This window comes from Elgaria multicarinata, chromosome 4, assembly GCF_023053635.1.
Source record: "Elgaria multicarinata webbii isolate HBS135686 ecotype San Diego chromosome 4, rElgMul1.1.pri, whole genome shotgun sequence".
Classification (NCBI taxonomy): Eukaryota; Metazoa; Chordata; class Lepidosauria; order Squamata; family Anguidae; genus Elgaria; species Elgaria multicarinata.
This window is the reverse complement of record NC_086174.1, coordinates 72,800,604-72,816,127: the sequence shown is the minus strand read 5'-3', so window position 1 is coordinate 72,816,127 and position 15,524 is coordinate 72,800,604. Positions and strand designations below refer to the sequence as shown.

At 39.7% G+C, this 15,524-nt stretch overlaps 1 protein-coding gene across 3 annotated transcripts in view; it reads right to left on the bottom strand.

The window, feature by feature from the left end:
- RMND1 (required for meiotic nuclear division 1 homolog) overlaps nt 1–15,524 on the bottom strand; it is a 36,027-nt gene that overhangs the window by 14,157 nt on the left and 6,346 nt on the right. For all 3 annotated transcript variants that reach the window (XM_063124535.1, XM_063124537.1, XM_063124536.1), the window contains 6 exons: nt 13,558–13,666; nt 8,128–8,203; nt 6,259–6,298; nt 3,886–3,986; nt 1,567–1,673; nt 530–594 (listed from right to left, as the gene is read on the bottom strand). In XM_063124535.1, the coding sequence (XP_062980605.1) occupies nt 530–594; nt 1,567–1,673; nt 3,886–3,986; nt 6,259–6,298; nt 8,128–8,203; nt 13,558–13,666 (498 nt within the window). The remainder of the gene's footprint in view (nt 1–529; nt 595–1,566; nt 1,674–3,885; nt 3,987–6,258; nt 6,299–8,127; nt 8,204–13,557; nt 13,667–15,524) is intronic.

The following is a 15,524-nucleotide window of genomic DNA, read 5'->3' as shown; positions in this document are numbered from 1 at the left end:
AAGAGACTATCATTTACACCCTGTATTTCCTATCACATTTTCCAGAATTCATTTAGATTTTCATATTATTTTCATTCATGCAAATCTGAGTAAGTGAGAAGCTGCTTTCGTCCCCCATTATAAACTATACTATATGTAGATTACTCTGCTTGATGATCTCCCCACAGAAGGTTGTCAATATGAGGATTCATAATAAATTTGAGGCCAACTACATTCAAGGAAATACAGCATCCCCATAACACCAATATGTGTTTAAATAAAATATCAGGAAAGTTTTTTCTTAAATTGTAAGATTATGTTTAAACACCTTATGGAGTTATCAGATTTTAGGTTCAAGGTGCTCCATGCATTCCTATAAAATTTGGAAATAAGGTTTTGATTGTAGAAATCTGGCAAACAAATTCTAATTCTTTTATTTTACTCAAAGATTCTGGGTTCATCTCTTGCAAATATATAATCAAAAATCTTCAAATGTGCCTGATTCCTTTTACTTATTTTTTTATGGACAAATGAAAAAAGTAGCAAATACCTCCGGTATTGACTGGATAGATTCTACAAAATTATCCAATGATGCTTCCCAAATGGCCAGTTTAACTACATCAGAGAAAAGTACAAAAGACTTATTATTCACGTTCACTACACTTAAATGTTATCACAAAATAAAAGCCTCGTTTGCAATTATATGAGTTGTTTCTAAATATTAGGCTAGCTTGTCTTTGCAAGTAACCTAAATAATGTATACTTAAGGGTCAAAACACATGCTGCAGGAGACCTGTAATTGGATTTGACAGTTGTTGTTTTTATAAAGCGGGGGGGGGGGGGGATTTTTACTGGAGTAGTGACAGTGGGGGGAAGAGGGGTACTTAACCTTCCCCCATTGTACTGTTTCTCCAATCTAAATCATGCTCCCCACAAAAATACTATTAGCCTTGCAATGGAAAAGTACAGCTATAATCTGCTGCTCCTATTAAAATCAGAACCCCACCATCACCTTAATGTAATACACACACACACACACACACACACACACACGATTTGATCATGGATTTTCAAAGTTATATCTCTCTCAGCCCAGAATGGAACATTAATTTCAGGCCTTTAACAAAGTTACTTGCTGCAAAACTGAATTGCTTAATTTGTATGCACTAAACTGAATATATATAGAGAGAGAATAACATCTTTTCATAATGCAGTCTAAATTACTGCAATAATAATTTGAGATTAGAATTGAATTGTTCAAAACAAAGATAGAAACACAAGCGTCTTCAAGGGTACTTCGACAGCATACTTCAACAATGATCTCAGAAATTTAGTTCTCGCTGTCCCTGCTGCAGAAGTAGCTTTGCATTAGACTATGACAATATTTGCTTAGATAGCTTGTCTTTAATACACATTCATGAGATTTACTCATGTAAATGTTTTAAGGTAATATTTTGGGACAAAATTACTCTATATTTGACAAATATATGAACATGCAATTTCTTCCCATCTCTTACTACATGCCCCAAATTATGATACAGACCCACAAAATCCTGCTTAAAATGGATGATATAATTTATAGCTTACCAGAGAGGCACAGAGCATTTGAAAAAGCAAACTTCTCAAGTGTGACTTCATCAGCATCTAGTTCTGAATTTATCAGGATTTCTCCTCTATGAAGCTTTGATGGCCCACTGTAAATAGTAAGATGATGATAAAAGGATGATTATGCAGTTTGTAAAATGGAGGGTGTGCAAATGGAACCAAATAGGAAATTATTGGTTTGGAATCATTAAAACATATTAAACAAGTGAATATACCAATACTCTATTTTACTGAAACTTCTGCTCACATACCAGGACTTCCCTCTCCCTCGTTGCATCCCTGCAACCCCATGCCTCACCCCAACATTAAAATCACTCCACTGGCTGTCAATTAGTTTCCGGCAAAGTACAATGTGTTGGTTATTGCCTTTAAAGCCCTACATGGTTTGGGTCTAGGTTACCTGCGGGATCGCCTTTTCCCATACAACCTGCCCTGCACACTCAAATCCTCAGAGAACAAGTTACTTCAGTCAGCCAAAATTAGGCTGACAACAGTTACCCAGAGGAACTTTTCTTCTGCCATCTCCAGACTGTGGAATGGCCTGCCAGAGGAGATTTGTCAACTTAACTCTCTTTCCAAGTTTAAGACAGCTATAAAGACTAACCTCTTCCAGCAGGCATAACCAGATGAATTTTAAACCCAGAATTTTAAGATGTCTTGATTGTTATTTTGATATTGTATTGGTTTTTATATGCTCTTTTAATTAATTTTATGTATTTGATTTTTATTGTATTGCTGTACTAATGTTGTTCCCCACCTTGATCCAAAGGGAGAGGCAGGTAAGAAATTATTATATTATTATTGGAAGAGTTAACAGGAAACTACCCATTTTTTAAAAAAAGAAATGGCCGTCATGTACATCTACTCACTCTATCTGAACTGAGAATAGCAATAATTTCTTACTTTGCAAAGGAATTAAGAACATAGCTTTATTAAGAAAATTGTGATTCTTGATGCTTTGGAAGAGAAGGTTAGATATTTGACAACATGTTCAGGAAGAAAATAAAGCCTGTTCAGGTGGATGCATGAAAGTTTAAAGTGGATGGAGAGTCAGGGCTGGGAACGCTGACCCCGTCCACTATACTTCCAGGCACATTGGCCTTGCCAGCCTCAGTTCAGACCTTCCTGTGTGGAATTGGCAAGTTCTGAAAGGGGAGTTCAAACACCAGTAAAATGCTTCTGTCCTTAACCACCCACAAACAACAAAACGAAGTAGGGTTAATAGAAATTATGTGTATAAACAATATGTAACAATTTTTTAAATACAAAAACGAATATTTTACACCAAATTTAAAAATTGATTAGCAGTCCGTTATATATACCTAAGTTGCAACATTGTATAGTTCAGGAGGCAGAAAATGTGGCATCATTCAAATGCCTCCTGAAGACACACTTGTTCAGCCACGCTTTCCCTGGGCCTTAAATAAATTAACTACACCACTCCATTTTACTGCTCCATTTTATTGTTGTTGGAAGTGTTTTAATGCTGTGTTTTAATACTGTTTTAATAATTGTATTTTAAATGTTGTGAACCACTGAGAGATTCTATTATAGTCAGCGGCATATAAATGTTACAAATAAAAAAATAAAATAAAAAATAACATTTGTTTTCCAAATCAAAAAGGTGGTACAAATGTACAATGACTATGTCCTAAATGTGTTTCAATCAAACTGGTCTGTATCTGTGAGAAGAAATGTAAACAGTAATTACAGCTCTTGCTGAAGCAATCCTTCCATGATGTTAAATTTTCATCCTCCACTTTGGTGCTTGCCAAGTGAAGGGGTGGGGGAACGGAATTGCAAATATGGAATATGGCTCTGAGAGAATGATATTGAAAAGGATACTTACAAGAGGGGAATACGTCTCTGCGGGACTATGTAGCAGACTGGCACACTTGTGCAAGACTGGCAAAGAAAAAAACCCATTTACAATCCCATTTGTCCCCCACCCCCATTCCACTTGGTCTTCAAGGGAACAGAAGTCCCAGCGTTGTGCATCCCTAGAAGGCGAGTAGAATTCTCCACGCAATCCTGGCCCCTGGCATATCCGGCGAGCATTGCAGTTCATGAGTTAAATAACCCACAATATGCTGGCTATGTCATGCAAACCAGCCCTATATGTCAAAAGCTTCTGTCCTCATTGGCTTGTTCAAATGATGCTCTTTCTGAACATCTAGCCTGTGGGCAGGCACTGTCTGGTTTTACTGATTATAAGTAAGCCTTTTTGGCTGAAGAGCAGGATAAAAATACTTCAAAGAAATAAACTACATTCTATAGAATTTATGACATACAGATACTTACTCTCCTCTCCTATAGTTAATCTCTTCATTCTCCCAATGAATTAGTGCAACTTCATATGGCTGAATTTCATGCTTTTCCAGGACTTGCATTATATTCTTCATCTAGGAAATGATACATTATATTAAAATTGCCAGCAAATATTATAAGAGAATCTCAGTCAAATTAAGTCTATGGGACATAGTGCCTTCAGCCTGTTTGAGAGAGAGAGAGAGAGAGAGAATCTCACAAGAAAACCACAGAGTTTTCAACTCCAACTTTTCCTCACAAGGCAAATGCAAGGGCAGAGGAGAACTTACAAGGAATAATTGGCAGGAAATAATTAACCCTACTTCACATCTCAATTCCTGTCCACAAATGCCCACAGACAACGTTTAATTGATTTCTTTCAATCAGGTTCCAAAAAAGCAAGTAAATCTATTAGAAGAAAAGAAATAGTGTTTGCGGGGAGGAGTGAGTGAATTAAAGCACTTGGCAAGGGAGAAATGGTGGGTATGAAGAGTTTAAGCATCTCTCCCTCATACCAGTGTTCTCCTACAAATGCCCCTGATCCAACATTCATGCTGCTTTTTCGCCTGTCTAGCTGAATCCTTGGGAAGGGGGAGGAAAAGAGTCTGAAGGTAAGGTAAAGGGGCCATTCTTGTGGGCCAGGTCTGTAGGGGATTGGGCAGGCCGACTTACAAGGAATACTCTGGCCTCTCTGGTCCCCTATAGTCTCTGCCCACAGGAGTGCCCCCTTTACCTCCTCTCCGAGGTTGCTTTTGCAGACAGCTCCGTTCTCCCCAGGGGACGGGGAGGGGAGCTCAGACTCCTGGAATCCAAACTATCTTATGGCTCCCCAGAGACTGCCTGAGAACAATAGGATTGGTCTCTAACAAAGGATGAGATCAATAGAATGCAAAATGTAAGAAGATATATTATTAACAACATTTGTTTTTCTATATTTAAAACCAGCCCAGCCATTTCATTTAGTGTAATTTTAGGGAAACAGTAGTTTTGGTAAAACTTTCTGTAGAGGTAGTAATTGAATTTACAGGTGCTGCTTCTGGGGGAGAAATGCTAGACCATCAAGGGTGAGCTATTCCACCTGCTCCCCTCTCCCCACCCCCACCCCAACCTGGAGACTTTAAAGCAAGGCTGGAGCTGGCAGCTGGGAGGTGCTGCTTCTGGGGGAGAAATGCTAGACCATCAAGGGTGAGCTATTCCACCTGCTCCCCTCTCCCCACCCCCACCCCAACCTGGAGACTTTAAAGCAAGGCTGGAGCTGGCGGCTGGGAGGTGCTGCTTCTGGGGGAGAAATGCTAGACCATCAAGGGTGAGCTATTCCACCTGCTCCCCTCTCCCCACCCCCACCCCCACCCCAACCTGGAGACTTTAAAGCAAGGCTGGAGCTGACGGCTGGGAGGTGCTGCTTCTGGGGGAGAAATGCTAGACCATCAAGGGTGAGCTATTCCACCTGCTCCCCTCTCCCCACCCCCACCCCAACCTGGAGACTTTAAAGCAAGGCTGGAGCTGGCGGCTGGGAGGTGCTGCTTCTGGGGGAGAAATGCTAGACCATCAAGGGTGAGCTATTCCACCTGCTCCCCTCTCCCCACCCCCACCCCAACCTGGAGACTTTAAAGCAAGGCTGGAGCTGGCGGCTGGGAGGTGCTGCTTCTGGGGGAGAAATGCTAGACCATCAAGGGTGAGCTATTCCACCTGCTCCCCTCTCCCCTTCCCCCCACCTGGAGACTTTAAAGCAAGGCTGGAGCTGACGGCTGGGAGGTGCTGCTTCTGGGGGAGAAATGCTAGACCATCAAGGGTGAGCTATTCCACCTGCTCCCCTCTCCCCTTCCCCCCACCTGGAGACTTTAAAACAAGGCTGGAGCTGAAGGCTTTTTTCCCCTTACCTGGTTTGTTTTGCTGTACATGTGTATTTAGTATATTTTGAATATTATTGTGATATTGTTGATTTGTACATTTTTAAATATTGTTGTAGTTTTTAATTTTTGTAAACCGCCCAGAGAGCTTCGGCTATTGGGCGGTATAAAAATGCAATGAATGAATTTACAAGCAAAATAGGGCTAGATATTTTGCGATCATCTGCTCACTGCTTACCCAAACAAGTAAGATCCAAAGCCAGAGAACTGTTTATCCTCCAAAGAACTGCTCATTCATATCAGAAAGCTACTTCCCCACAGGCCCTCAGGAGACACCCTTCCTTTTCAGAGGGACACTCGCTAATGGAATCAAACTGTGGGGGTTTCCCTTTACCCCACATCCTTAGCTTCAGGTATCCTCTCACCTCAGGAAGTTAATTTATATAAATTGTTTTTAAAATAATTTTAGTTCCTTCACCTAGTGCAGTTTACCTTATAAAACCTGTCTTCCACTTACCGTTTTTTCTTCAACATTCCAGAACACAACAGATCCTTCCCTGTATAAATAGAATTGCACGAGAGTATTAGGATCACACACACTTCATAATTTAAATATACAATCTTTAGCAACGAATAATTATCTATTCTATTAGATCCCTGGCTTTAAAAGTTATCAATTACATAAGTGATGGTTTCCTTTATGAGCCTTCAGAAAACAGTAAACAATATTCTTTATAAAACAAAAAGTTTTTGCTGAATAAGACACAACCTAAGTTCCGTGACAGGTATAGATGCCAAAGAGTTGATCCAGTGATTCAGTAGAATGGGCCAATCCAATCTCATATTCCATTTCTACTTAAAACCCTGTTCATCATATTTATTCACCAATAACAAGTATGGTGAATACCGTATTTCTTCGATTGTAAGACGCCATCGATTGTAAGACGCACACTAATTTCAGTACCACCAACAGAAAAAAACACCCTAAGACACACCTGCGATTCTAAGACACAGCCCATTTTTAGAGATGCTTATATGGGGGGGGGGGAGTGTGTCTTAGAATCAAAGAAATAGGGTAATAGACAAGAATCGTGGGTCACTTTGCCTGACCAGCTGCAGTAAGTGCTTCCACTCGTGACGGAGACTTGAATACTGTAAAAGTAGCTGGGCCAAACCTAGATACTAACAAATGTTGCTATTTACTCAGCCATAGCTGGCAAGTCATATTTGGTATGCAAGAGAAAAAATGACAAAAACTCATCATTAGCACCCACCGGTTCAACCAAAGTAAAAACCGTGTTATATGAGGCAGAAAAACATTTTCTTACCAATTTTTACATCTGGATTGCCCCATAAAGCCAATTTAGCATGAGAAAATGGATCAAAGTGTAATTAATATGACATTATATGCCATGCATTTATAGAAACTGGGTGGAACCCTATGTGGTCTAATATGGCTAGAACCTAATGCTATCCATTTAGCCAGACAAGATTCCAACACTAACCAAAATTGGACGTCACAGCATCCCCCTAAATAAGGGTTAGTCTAATTTGGTTAATTGTGCTGTAATACAGCTAATGCCTCTTTGAAACATATGTTTTGGCAATGTCCAGTAATTGCTTATTTGGGGGAGGAGATTATTATATAGCTAAAACTTGTACTGGAACTGTCTTTAACATTTGCTGAAGTACACACTTTTAAAAATTATTTACCTGCTTCATGGAAATTAACAAATGGTCTGCATAAATATATTCACTGCATCCTTGTCAGCTAAAAGACACTGGAAGGATAAACGTTCACCTCCTATAATTCAATGAATTGAGGACCTTATAACGCTTTCAACTGTTGAATGGGTGGCATATAGATGCCACCTTCATATGAATTCTTATTTGGGTATCTGGTTTACTTTTGTTGAAACTATGTATAATTGCTAGTAAGTTGTATTTTCATATATATGCATTCCATATGTATTCATTGCTATGGATGTATAGAAATGTATGTATGTATATTTAAAAAAAAGCTAAAAGAAAGAAAGAAAAGGAAAACATAAAACCTACGAAATAGTTCGTTTATTTACTAAAAATGAAAGACCAGAAAAGGTAGCTATCATACAGTCCACTTCCACCCATGTTTACTCAGAAATCTGCCCCCCTGTGTTCTATGGACTTACTCCCAGGCATGTACACAGACCTGGAGGTAGTAAGGCTGGAAGATTGGAACCTTTAAAACTTTTTTTCACTAAATTTAGTTACAGCTAAAGTGCAGATCCTTCAAAGCCCCACATCCTGGTGTTTGCCCAAGTGAATAATTAAAATGATGATTTTTCACTTCTGTTAAAAAATTAAAATGTAGTTCATATACACCTTATTGATGGGATTTACTTACCTGAAGAAAAAAATCATCCCAGGATCATATCCTTTCACAGAGCTTTCTGTGCCAACCACCAACACGTTTGCTGCATCTAATTTATTTTTAAAAAGAAGATGAGGAAAATGAGGGAAAATATTTTAAGGCACAGCACATTTAGCCTGCATACTATACTTAATTACCTGGGAATCAGCCTCATCAAGCCCTGTGGGATTTACATCCAAGTAAATATCCATAGGTCTGTACTGCACATATCTTAACATAATGTCCTATTTCAGAATAAAGTTAGTGGGAAAAAGTATGCTTTTAATAATACAGTTGATAAGCAGGACAATTTAAAAAGCAGTCATTAGTGATTGGACGCTAGCTAAATTCCATTAATTTTCACATTTCACAACACTACTTAGCTTATCAAGAATGCTACTTGTAACATCTTTAGCCACAAAAGATACCAGTTATCTCTAGTATGTGTTAAGCTATTTCAAAATAAACTCTTATTGGTCAATATCCAATGTTAGCCGAAACTAGCATTTCCAGAACGGAATAAGTGAGTGGAGCTTGTAGTAGGGAGTTCTGCTGAGGTGCCTCCTTCTGGAAAAGCCAATTTTGGCTAATTTCCAGGATTGCTCTAGGAAGTGCTAGCTCCCTGTTGTGTTAATCATTCCTATTAGCACAGCCTAATGAGTGTGGGTGGACTACCAGCATTGGATACTGCCCAATGGATTTATGACAATTTCCTACCACTGAAAATATAATAAAGTGGATTCTACCCAAAGATTTGGCTTAACTAATCTGTAGATTTCAACAATTGTATTAGTCAAATCACCATTTCCCATTTTTATCACACACTGACTTTTCTAAAGTATAGCAAAAACGATTCACCAGCAGCTTCACAAGTAATTCTTTTAGTTTTAATCCTTTGTTAGTTCAGCAGAAAGTCATGTCCGACTACTCTGATTATTTTGTGACAAACCTACTCAACACATTATTTTCTGTTTTCCCCACTACTGAACATATCCCCTTTTATAAAAGGACTGTTTAATCACATAAACTAGAATAGGGCTAGAAATATTTACCAGATGCCTGTTAGTCAGGGACCAAGACAGAAGCCAATATGTTGGAAAGGCATCTAAGAACCAGAGAGAGAGGCATGAATATAGCAATAACTATCAGTACATGTTTTAGCTGAAATCTATTCTAGGAGCCTTGTTTAGACCATTGAAAAAACAGAACTTCCACACTGACATAAACCCATCAGTATGCAGTGATCAGGATTTAAATGACTTGGATCTAATCCATCCAACTTGTCCAGTGATAACTTCGCACTGAACTGCTTATGGTACAGGCATCATTAGCAGTTATATGATGGGACAGAATGCATTTAAGAAATAAGCTCACAGAAGAGTGGTCTACTTCCTTAGCATCACCTGTTAAGATTAAGAATGTCAGATCCCTCTGTGCAGTGACTTCTCATGCTATTCATTTATTGTAGATGCACTCAAGAGGCAGGATCCAGTGAGTGGGACCCACCAGTAGTGCAATAGGAACCTAGCAGTATCTAAAGCAACTAGAAATGAGCCAAAATGCTTGTTTCCAGAATGGGACAGGTCAGTAGAGCTCACAGAAAGGAGTTCCACTGACCTGTCCCCATTCCAGAAATGAGCATTTCAGTTCATTTCTGGAATTTCCTTAAGAAGTGATAGCTTCCTGTTGCATCAGCTCTTGGTCCTGTGAGGTGCATTGGCAGTATGGGATTCTACCAAAGTAGTATGCAACATTTGCTGTCAGACAGTCCTTAAAAGAGGCAGATACCTTTCTACCATCTATAATCTAGGGATACCCGTCTGTTGTCAGGTGCTAGCTTAGGAGCCTGAGAATCAATTTACAATGCCATGGAACCCAAGGCTTTGCCAATGAGCCTCACCACTCTTCTCCCAAAGATACTTGGATCTGATTTTATATTATGGTTTTATACTGTTGTTTTATACTTTGAATGGTTTTAATTTTTGTGAACCGCCCAGAGAGCTCCGGCTATTGGGCGGTATAGAAATGTAATAAATAAAATAAATAAAAAAATAAAATAATAGCACAAGGCCCCACAACTGTTCCAGGAGTTGCTCAGCAACGTACCTTCAGGGCAGTCCATCAGGACTACTGGAAAGGTTTCTTTCAAACTCTGTGAGATCTTTTGGAGGGCCTTTTCCTACAAATGGTAGCATCCTTCTCTTTAACCACTTTCCTACTGCTAGATTGTAAGTGTGCGTAGAGAGACCTGTGTTATGCAGATCCCTTTGCTTTGTTTTCTTTCCCATTCTCTTTCTTTCAGAAGCCAGAGAGCCCTTATTTATTTATCCCCAACCCCCATAGTGCTCAAAGAACTGGAGCCCATCCCAGGAGAGGACCAAGCATATGAAGCCGCATCCTAGTTTTAACATGCAACCACCCTCAATTTAGACATTAAGTGCTCCTTTGTAAACTGCCCAGAGAGCTTCGGCTATGGGGCAGTATATAAATGTAATAAATAAATAAAATAAAATAAAATAGGCTAATTTCCCCATACTTAAGTCATGTGAATGGATTTCTAGGGTGTACGCTTGGTTCTCTGCCTTCTATGTTTAATATGTATATCAGGGCTGCAGAATGCTTTCATGTGGGGTAACAAAATGCCCTAATCAAGCCCTGATATCATTGAGTGTAGCCCTGTCCATCAACGTCACATCAAAGGGGATGGCCACACCTATTCACATCACACCCACCACCTTGCCTCCACATCACAGGAAGCACAGAATTCCATGCCTCCTCCCAACACAGATAAAGGGACTTGGATATCAGTCAAATCTCTGGCTCTGTGCAGATGCTGACACCTCCATGTAGTGTTTGGGGGTGGGGGGATAAAAGCCACTTGGTTTGCCCTGGGAATAGCAACTGCTCTTTCTGGCATATGGCAACTCCCTGGCATTGTGTAACTCCTGGAACTGCTGTGGATGCCACATGCCAAGTGAAGCTACTCCTCTGTGCTAGGAAGAATAGCTGCTCTTCCCAGTGAAGGCTAAGTCTCCCAGTTGGAGATCACAGTGTGGATGCCCTCCGGGGGGGGGGGGGGCTTCCTCCAAGCTTACTCAAATCTAGTAGGCCATAGTCTCCAGAAGCTACCCTTCTCGATGATTATCCTACCCATCAGTCATCTTGATTGTAGCACAATTAACCCCCACTCATCCCCTTTACTTTGGACTTCACAAAGCTTTATAGAATATGTTCCTGCCAATAACCTGGTCAGCAATCTCCAACTCTTGCAGCCATGTTATTCACAGCCCTTAACTTGTCACCTCCATTCTTCCCTTGCCCTTCCTTGCCATATCCATTCCATCTAAGGATTATTCAAACCTCCTAGACTTGATGCTTAATGAAAGCTTTTGTTGTGGATGGGTCACACACATATCTCTTATATAATAGATCTTTTTAGACACCATATAGCACTGAAGGAACTTCAGCTGGGAAATGTATTTTAATGTACATAGCATAATATGTAAGAACCTAAGAAGAGCTATGCTGGATCAGACCAAGAGTCCATCCAGCCCAGCATTCTGTTCACACAGTGACCAACCAGCTGCCCATGGGTGCAACAGCTCCCTCCCTCTCACATTTCTGAGCAAATGGTGTACATAGGCATTCTGCCTGTTACTGGAGGAAGCACACAGCCGTCAGGACTAATAAACATCAACAGCTTTATCACCATGAATTTGTCCAATCCCCTTTTAAACCCATCCAAATTGGTGGCCATCACCACATCTTGTGGGAGTGATTTCCATAGTTTAATTTATATACTGTGTGAAGAAGTACTTCCTTTTATCTGTCCTGAATCTCCCACCAATCAGCTTTATGGGATCACTGTTATGACAGAAGCAGTATGGTTTTGGCACCTGCAATGGGTGAGGGCTGCAACCTATGAGGGTGGTTCAGGGAGTGAAAATAGTCCAAAGACCTCTTGAAGTTGCCCACCCCTACTGTACATCCTGATATAGCTGGAGTAGAGGAGAGGGAAAAGGCTGTTGTTCTCCTATTCAATATCCAGAACACACACACACCAAAGTAATAATGAAGTGCTTAGGTTTAGAACTGGCAGTCTGCCAACCCCAAACCAGACCTTCAGCACTATATAGAAGACTGGAAGAAGGCTGCAGGAGAGTGGGAAAGAGAAGAGTGTTCTTTTTCTTTTCTTTTTTGGCTGCCTCTTGAACTCTACGTTGCCAAAGAACCCTCAACAACTCGACCCTGCCAAAGAACCCTCAACAACATTACATAATTCCTGTTCCCGGCTCACCCCAGTTATGAACAGGAGCATTCCTGCTAGGTGCTGAGAACACACTGCAATGTTTCATTGAAGGTCCCCACTTATATAGCACTCTTCAAATATATATAGCACTCTTCAAATACTTAAAAGGTTGTCACACAGAGGAGGGTCAGGATCTCCTCTTGATCCTCCCGGAGTGCAGGACACAGAATAACGGGCTCAAGTTAAAGGAAGCCAGGTTCCAGCTGGACATCAGGAAAAACTTCCTGACTGTTAGAGCAGTACGACAATGGAATCAGTTGCCTGGTGAGGTTGTGGGCTCTCCCACACTAGAGGCCTTCAAGAGGCAGCTGGACAACCATCTGTCAGGGATGCTTAAGGGTGGATTCCTGCATTGAGCAGAGGGTTGGACTCGATGGCCTTGTAGGCCCCTTCCAACTCTATTCTATGATTCTATATAGCACTATTTTCAAAACAGGTTTCCTTATTTCAGGTTTAAGTCTTAGCTACAGGAGTTGATGGAAATGCTGTCAGCATCTGCGAAAAAAAATCTGTTCAACAGTGGTCAATATTGGCTACACAGTAAAATGTATATTATTTTACTCTCCAATTGAGATTGATAGTTACTGCTTTATTTAAGTGCTAATAAGTCATTACACAAGCCTCTTCCACAGTTTAATCGCTCTATGGGTCGCACATTGCAGATTTAGAGAGCTCTCCAGAGTTGAAACAGCTCAGGAATACAGTCAGAAAGTACAGAAGGCAGGAGGGAGGAATCACTATGCGGAGCAAGTCAAAAGGAAATGCTTTTGTACTGGTGCCTTTGCATCAATCTCTACCTGTATTTAAGTGTTACCTTATTTATTAGAACTAGCTTGGTAGCATAGATAATTTTTTTGGTGCAGTAGCATCATCGCCAAATTACACCATATATAGAATTATGTTTCAAGCAGCATTTTTGTGCAGAAAACTTCTATATAGAATCTGCAAGATGATCATAATGGTGTCAATAATAATATATCCCTGAAACAGCATCAGTTAAAAAACAATACAATTGATATAAATACTCCAGCCTTATTTCTAAAAGAAGTTTGCTCTTTGCATTCAGTCTGCAACTTCATTCTAGCAGAGGGGAAAATAACTGCTCAGAAGTCTACCTCTAGGTAATGTTGTTATTTCAACATATCCGTACGATGTCAGGTCAAGGCCTAGGTTACCAAGATGATATTCATCTGCTGTTGCAAAGGCTGTGCACTGCATCAAATCCTGTGCCAAAGGAACAAAGTTTAGTTTTAGAAAATGGTCAAGTGATATATTTCGAGAACATGTACTGGCTAGATTAGTGTCCTATGACCCCTGGTATCAAAACATAACTTTAAACCACACACTTCAATGGATTCATACTAGCATTTTGCCAGGGGGTGTCTACAACATTTTGTATAATAAAATTGCTATGGTTCACAAATCTTAACTACTATTTGTTTTGCACCAAAAGCAAAACTGCAGACCTTTCACCAACATTAATGGTTTAAGATTAAACATATAAGGTATTATATTAGTCTCCTTAATACTTCCTCTGCCCCAGTTAAACAAGACCAAATGCAGGCATGCTGGAAGCATTCTGGAGCTAGGAAAAAATATACTAGGTTGGATACATTTTAAAAGCCTTATGCTATGGCTCCTATCACATGCAAACTCAGTTGGGTGCAAGCCCCCTCTGAATTTAGTGGAACTTACTTCCTAGTAAATATGCATAAGATTGGAAAGCAAGTAGATATATTTCCTGTTCCTACATCTACAAATTAGTACTTGGGTAAATGGTTGCCCCTTAAGGTTTTATCTGCTTCATTATCTTTGTTTCCTCAAAAGGAAATATTCTAAGTACTCAAGTTTTAAATTATCCCACCATACAATTCCAAAATTTGTGCAATTGATACTCATTAGAGATTTTATAACTGACTCTCTGCACTGAAACTTTAAATTAGTAGCGTGTGTAGGTGTGCAGAGAGAGAAAGATAAATATTAACATTTGTCCTTGCAAAAAGCTCATTAGCCTGAGAATTTTTTGCATCCAGCAGGTGGAGCTACACATCAGAGAAAGGACAAATTCAAACAGCAAATATTTTTTATGTAATCTGTCTGAGTCAGTGTGATCTCTGGCACAAGATTTTACCATGTGGCAGCTTCCACTTGAAAGTTCCCTACTCTTTCAGCATTTCTGACACTTAGCCATGTATTTTAGAGCTGGAAAAAACACAGCACAGAAAATGGTGTCTGCAAAAAAAGTTTTTTTTTCTCAGAAGCTTCTTGAATGTCAAAGCATCAGTGTATTCAGAAAATGACTCGCTTTTCAGAGATGTGGGATACTTAGACCATACTCCACAAACCACACTTCATACAAACCTCTCACTTGTCGGAATGTAACTTGATCAGTTACTTTGGGAGTTTGCAACATTGTTACAGAGAGATATTTAGAAATGCAACATTGTTACACAGAGATATTTAGAAATGTTACTCTACGTAACAATTATGAAAACATTTCTAAATAGTTATTTTTATATGGTATTGCATCATAAACATAAATTGCAAGCTATTGCACAGAACTACACATATAACTCAATCACTAGTTATCCTGGGTTTATTGACTATACCACAACTAATAATATAAAAATCCTTTAAGTTTAAATGGATAGAGCACGAGCAAACTTTCAGTTTCATAATCTAACAACTCTTACAGTACAGAGATTCTTGACTCAGCATCATTAACGAGCTCAGGTTGAAGCAAAGGGTCCAAACTACATAAATATTCATTGACCTAGTTCACACGTCATGACAACCTATAGGTTTAAAAGTGAATTATTCTGCACAAGCAGATTGGAGCAAGTGCACTGCCTGCAGCATGTCCACCTCTTCTATTTTTACTCCACAACCGAGATTCATAGGCCTCCTTCATAGGTTATAGAATTACGGAGGCCCAGAAAAAAATGGAATAATCCAGAAAAACTTTTTTCTGTTTCTCCCCCACCCAACCCCACCCCACCCCAGGACTGTTTTTTTTTTCAAAAAAATTGAAAAACGGAACAATTTTGGATTATGAAATATTTAAGAATTTAAGACAAAGTGC